A 7050-nucleotide genomic window follows, 5' to 3' on the forward strand; every position below is an offset into this window, starting at 1 on the left:
AAAGAGTGTATCGCTGATTATTTCACGCACTGTCACGGAAATCGTAAGTTCGGCAAAAGTCTTTAATAGAGAAATTAGCGCTACAGATCCTAGCTAATCTTTTTTAATTCTTTGCATTCCCCCCCCCCCCCCCACCACCACCTAACAACGTTAATTCCTTATTTAGCCGTTAATCGTTAATGCTATAAAGAATTCTCCGTATTATATGCAATAAACCAACTGAATCTCGTGGATAATTTCTAAGGCAAAGAGTATTTTACGAATGTTGTGAATTATGAAGTAAATTGTTTACGCTTGGTGAGAAACAAAAATAATAAACATTGACAAGAATATTAATCTAGTCTATATTTAATCCGTTATAATATTAATCTATTAATCTAACAAATTAACATTATCATCGTTATATTAATTATAATTGTATTTAAACGATAAATCTCATAGAGTCGTTAGTTTAACAAATCATAACACCAAAGACTTTGAATATTTAAAAGTTCTGTGAATGAATTTCATCGAATTTTTTTTATATCCAACGCACGTAATTCCAAGTGGCCGACAATCCTAATTTATCTAATAATCACGAATGCGAAAGAAAGTACCTTGCCAGGTTGATCCTCGCGCACTGTCCTCCGCTTAGGCTGGCACCCCTCTCGCCAACCGGAGTCTCATCACCGTAAGGCATCTGCTCGATGTCCTTGGTAAGAGCGCAAGCCGCGGTAACTCGGGCGTATCTCCCCTCGTCCTGGCACTCGCCGAAAATGATGTTTTCGCGCACCGAGTCCGAGAAGAGCCAGTGCTCCTGACTCGCATACGAGATGCGCCCGTATACGGTAACCTCGCCACTAGTTGTCCCAAGCTCTCCTAGAATTAATTTTAACAATGAACTCTGCGAACAGACAAAAGGATTATTTTTCCCTGGAGGATCGACTGGTTGATGAATGCCTTCGTTTTGTCCTAGTCCGAGCCTAACGGATTTTAACAATTCGCCGCCTTCGCGTTCCAGCTGCTTAAGAAACAAAACTTCTCGTCTCGCAGCTTTTTTTTTTTTTTTTTTTTTTTTTTTTTTTGTACATTTTTTGTATACGATTGTCGATATATAATTCATTTCGTGACAGTTTTTAGTCGAGATTTTTAGTCGCGGTGCCACCACTACACTAGCGCTAAATCAATGCAGATAATTGCGCTTACCTAATTGTAAATAATTATAATGGAATTCAATGTTATAATTATAATGTGTGATACGCATGATTTATAGCTCAAGGTATGGCAGAATAAATTACATATTAATGGTTTTCTTTTGATATCTATTGGCTTAAAAGCTACAAGAATTTAAATCGGCTTTATCGTCACTTAAAATGGGAATTTGTTTGGAATCAAAAATCAAAATAGCCAAATTGATGTTAACCTATCCGTTGGTCCGAGCTAAGAGAGTTTCGTATAAAATAATTTCTAAATGCTGTGTCAACCGAATGCAAGTGTGTGTGTGTGTGTGTGTGTGTGTGTGTGTGAACGATTCTATTCATATACTTTTAGAAACCACAATAGAAATATTCTCAATAATTCATTTTCTATAAATTTATTATAATATACATACATTTATTCGGCTCAAATAAATGATCATTCAATTAAACGCATATAAAATACTTTAATTATTTTATAAATTGTACGACCCATGTAATAAATTTTTCTTTATCGCATATTTTATGTTATACTTTGTTATACATTTGCTACTATGTAGAGATTTTTATTAAATCGATATTGACCAATCAAATTGTAACAAACTCACGATAATGTGATGTTCAATTTATAATTAAACATACGTAATAAAATTATTATCATTGAATTTTAAGAATTGAACACCAAAAGCATCACTAAGCATTACATTTATATTTATACAATGAAATGGCTATTGTAACGTTACTTGTCACTCGAGTGTCCTCCTCTTCGTTAACTGTTAATCATTTGTTTGTTTGTTTGTTTGTTTGTTTGTTTTTTTGTTTTTGTTTTTGTTTTTTATTATTAAAATAATTGTTAAGGCTTAATTACAACTTAGCATATATGTTTATAATATGTAAAAAATTAAAATTAAAATTAAACACCAAATACTAATATCATTCCAACTGAATTGAATAGAGAATATATTATCGTTTAAATAGTTTCATTTATTATCTTAAAAAAATATAACGCAATATCAACAGACAATAACATTTATGTAATAAAAGTTTGAAAATTTTAACAATTATACTCTTACCTTTCCAGAACCTACAGGCCCTACGACAGCGTACAACTTTCTTGGATAAATACAAAGATTAATGTGACGCAAATTATTGAGATTTGAATTTTCTCCCCACGAAGTATTAACTTCTTTAATGGAAACACTTCCCTCCTTTACATTCGTATCGTTCATCTTATTATGTTTATTTAAAGTAATTTCTTTGGCAATAGATTTGGTCTCTTCTAGAAGTAGAAATTTCTGAAATAAAATTACATTTTAAAGTTTGGCGCGCAAAGACGTCGATTTCAATTTGTCAATTAAGAAGCGTTTAAATAATTTTTTTTTTTTCTTTCTTTATCATAATACTTTACAAGAATTATTATTTAATGGGAGTTATTTTATACGGTTTATAATGGCATTATTGCACTGAGATTAATGAAAGAGAAGCAAGTAATTCTAATAGTTGAAATGAATGGGATTCGTAATGAAGAAGAATAACGTACACTTGTAAGATTTCATAAAAACTGTGTTATTTTAAATTTATAATTTGCATGGACAATTAGGTAAGTCGGTATGTTTGTGTGTGAATTTTCAAAGATGTTCAATATCCCTTGGATCGCTGGATCCGTTATACTTCTTACGGCATTATCTTTTTGCTCCGTTATTTTTTTTTTCTTTTTCTTTTTTTTTTTTCTTTTTTTTTTTTTTTTTTTTCATTCGACACATAAAATTATCCAAATATTTCGACGAATAAAATGAAATTTACCGAAATAAGCGCGCGTTAAATGCGCGTCAAATGCACAAAGTAATGCGTGAAATTTATCAATTTAATAATGAAACAAAAATGTCAGGTTAAACATTTAGCAGAGAAACATCGATGATACTCAACATGAGACTAAATAAATTATTGTGTATTGTCGTTGAATTATATTAATAGGAGCGTTGGAGGGGATTAAATTTTCATTACCTCGATTCGCTTTATAGATACGTTAACTTCGGCTGTAAGTGAGACTGCTTCCGGGAAGAATTGAGCCATTATCATTCTCACTAATATGAAATAATGCACCGTGGAAAAGATTTTGTCGGCCACTAAGATCTTGCTCTGCAGTACATATACTAAAATTGTAAAAAATAGTGCCACCCGGTGTGTAAAAAGAGCGCAAGCTACTCTCGCGCTTCTCACGTAGCATCGTTTCAGAATCGCATCCATTTCGTATCTGTTGCCCAATGGAAATTTTATGGTGATTGATTATTAAGGTCGAGCTCGATTAATTGAATTCTTTTGAAATCAAAATAAATTGTTTCGAATTTTTTTCTTTCTTTCTTTCTTTTTTTTTTTTGTCTTTCATTTGGAAATTTATAGTCATTAGTGAGATCACTAATGTCCACCAACGCAACACTGACAAAGCCATAATAATGTTAAATAAAATTTTGTCGAGTAAGCAATTATTTTAGTTTGTTGCGAGGAAAAAGGAAGTTCAGTGGTGAACATTTTTCACTATAATTACATCTACAAAATTCTATGTATTATAGTAGAGAGTTGTGTTAATATAATTTAATAGATAATTTTCAAGCTTTCACAAGAATAAGAATATTGCCATTAATATTTGTCTCTCGATAATATAAAAAATTTGTAATAATAATAAATTGCTTATACTTAATAAAATGCATGCACTATCATTATTATACCTTCTGGCAATGTATAGCATATGCTCAAAGTACTTTTCCCAAGTATTCATTTTTATCACCCGTATACCATTAATTACTTCTTCAACCAATAATATTCTTTTGTCAGTCCTTGTTGCTCCCTTCGATAGTAATTTCGTTGTTATGTTATACCAGAAAACTGAAAATATTTTCATCTAATTATTTCAATAATTTTGCATATATATTTAAATAATTTGAAAATAATATTGTAACGCAGATTTTTTTTTTTTTTTTTTTTTTTTTTTTTTTTCTTGTTTAATCTTTAAGAATCTTTATATTTATTTATTTTATGTACTCTTCTTTTTAATGTTCAGAGGGCGCGACGTTAATTTTTTTTAATTGCAAAATCTTATCGAATTTATCTGACGCTAATAAATGCTCGTATCGCGCGAAATTTGTGCGTGAAAAATAACTTTAATCACGATACGAAATGCATTCTGTAAATTTCTTTAAAAATAATAAGCATTTTAAAAGCTTATGTGAAAGATGAAATAATAATAACCTTGAGTTGGGATTATCTGTAATGTCATTAATAAAATTCCCACGAAAGATGCAGCTCCCAATTGTAACCAAATCAAGTATGTTATTAGAGTGATAATAAAAGGCATTATCCAAATGTAATGTAAATGTAGAAAAAACAATTCGAACTTGGCGAGATCGTTGGATAACAAGTTGATTATCAGTCCCCCACCAGCTTGACTGGCAGATGCACTCGACAGCTTAAGGATCTAAATGATTTTAAGAGCACATAAGACAATAATTACGACAAATTGATTTTTTTTTTTTTTTTTTTTTTTTTTCGAAAAATAAAAAACTCATCTGTTTAACATAATTATTTAAGGATGTCAATTTATCGAATTATAGTTTACCGAAAGATAATTTTTATAAATAAACACCGAATAAACATAATATTTTTCAATTATGTTTACACTTATGGGTAATTAATTAAGTTCGAAATATCGAAATAGACATTTATTATTATAAGATAAGGTTTGTAACCACATTTTCAATCTCAATATAAGTTTTAGTTAATCATTACATAAACAAAAACAAAAAACAAAACAAAAACAAAAACAAAAAACAAAAAAAAAAACAAAAAAAAAAAAACAAAAAAAAACGAGTCCGTAATTTACAATTTAAAATACTTTAAGTAGATTATTTTGTTATATATAAAATATTGCACTTGTTCCAAATTTACATTTGCATTGATTTTTTTATTTCCATTCCTCCATTACTAAACAAAACCATGAACATTGCGTTTATTTAAATATTCATTTTACGATCAAAATAATGTTACAAATTACACAAGAAAATTATTCGCCCGACGGTCGCCACGATTCTATAAACTTAAATTTATTTTCTAAATAGCGATAGATCATGTATCTCTAAATTTTCAAAGCTCAACCAGGGTCCTTGTTATACTGTATACTTGATAAAACTTATGGTACTTCCGCAAAAAAAAAAAAAAAAAAAAAAAAAAAAAAAAAAAAATCTCCCATAAAAACAATAGCAACATCATAGGGAATATCAAAATAACCGACTATTGTTTGCAATTACACATGCCATACAAATATAATGAATTTGCCATTTTAGCCTTTAAATCAAAAGAGTCTCATACGCACTTTTCTATAAATAAGAGATGAGCATGCGATCTTTACGCGCATACCAATCTCCTGGAGTCCCAAATGTGCCTGACGTACTATTATCGTCTGCAACATCGTCACAAGTATAAGGCCCGTGGCGTACATGTATGCTTCATTAATACTAGTTGTCGAGAGTGGATCGAAATAATAAATTAATAGGCCTAGGAGCATCGGTTGTATAATTCTGGTAATAAAATATAAAAATTTACGAGAGAGTCAGAATGATAATAGAGTTTTTCAATTTTTATTATTAATTTTATTAACTCTTAAGTATTCGTACTTCAAACAGTAATGTAATAATGATAAAATAGTCCACTTTTACAAAATCTTCCTATCTTCCTACGAATTGTAACACGAAACCAAAAAAAAACAAAAACAAAAAAAAAACATTATGCTCTCTAATATAAAATAACGGATAGATTTATTGTTATATTCTACTTCCATAGAGGCATTAATATTATTTTTAATCATTGAATTTAAGCAAATAATAACAGATTAAAATAAAATCTTCAACAATAAAATACATATCTTGTAATTATATGAAACTTACGTAAAGATGTCTATCATAATTTTCAATCATCAATTATCCTCAATTTTATTTACAAAAGAATTCAATTATTCAACATAATGCCTTTACGTAATTAAAGATTTTTAACTATTTAAAAATAAAATTTCCAAAACATGCTGCACTTTTATAATTATCATCCTTGTATTTATCATCATTACATTTATCATAAATATAACTGTAATACTCTAGCAATTAAAAAACATATAATAAAAACTTTTATTGATATACCATAAAAATTTTCTATGATATATTGATGATTATTACCATTATGAATTATGCAAATACATTTAATGCAGAATATAAATGTTTAAGAAAACTATAATAGTATGAACGATTTTTATATTTAAACAAGTAATACATTTGGTAACAACGAACACTTTTACTATTAAGCTTCTCTCTCTCTCTCTCTCTCTCTCTCTCTCTCTCTCTCATTCTCATATTAAAGGTTATGACTTAAATGAATTATGATGTCTGTCATTATTACACTATTCAATTTACTGTTGTTATTTAATAACAAACACATATTATAATTTTAGTTAAAAAAAAATCATTGTTAAAATATTTTCTTACATAATACGTATAATTCTATTTACTATTAAATAAGTTTTAAAAATATTATTCTTTTAAATAGTGCAGACTTTAAGCAATTTAATATAAAAACTTTAATATCGTAACAATTCAATTGATTAAAGGATCTATAATTTGCATTAATGTTTGCCAATTAGTGATATATACATAAATCTTATCAAAAATCATAATAAATAAATAATATTTCCAAATATTTTTTATATAAAAATACAAGACATTTTGTAACTTTTAAACGATGAAAATTGTATATTTGTGTGATGAATCAATAATCAATTAATAGATACATCGATTATCAATACAATCTGCTTTATTTTATTTATGAAAAAAAAAAA

The 7050-nt window shown here is 28.3% G+C and overlaps 1 protein-coding gene across 1 annotated transcript in view; it reads right to left on the bottom strand.

Moving 5' to 3' along the window:
• The window catches only part of LOC105368393 (multidrug resistance-associated protein 4-like), a 16314-nt gene that overhangs the window by 3474 nt on the left and 5790 nt on the right, over nt 1–7050 (bottom strand). Inside the window, exons 5-10 of the mRNA XM_011507402.1 lie at nt 5542–5746; nt 4422–4647; nt 3902–4058; nt 3180–3429; nt 2249–2470; nt 597–883 (exon numbers count right to left, since the gene is read on the bottom strand). Of these exons, the coding sequence (XP_011505704.1) occupies nt 597–883; nt 2249–2470; nt 3180–3429; nt 3902–4058; nt 4422–4647; nt 5542–5746 (1347 nt within the window). The remainder of the gene's footprint in view (nt 1–596; nt 884–2248; nt 2471–3179; nt 3430–3901; nt 4059–4421; nt 4648–5541; nt 5747–7050) is intronic.

This window comes from Ceratosolen solmsi, unplaced genomic scaffold, assembly GCF_000503995.2.
Source record: "Ceratosolen solmsi marchali unplaced genomic scaffold, CerSol_1.0 scaffold6, whole genome shotgun sequence".
In the NCBI taxonomy this organism is placed as follows: domain Eukaryota; kingdom Metazoa; phylum Arthropoda; class Insecta; order Hymenoptera; family Agaonidae; genus Ceratosolen; species Ceratosolen solmsi.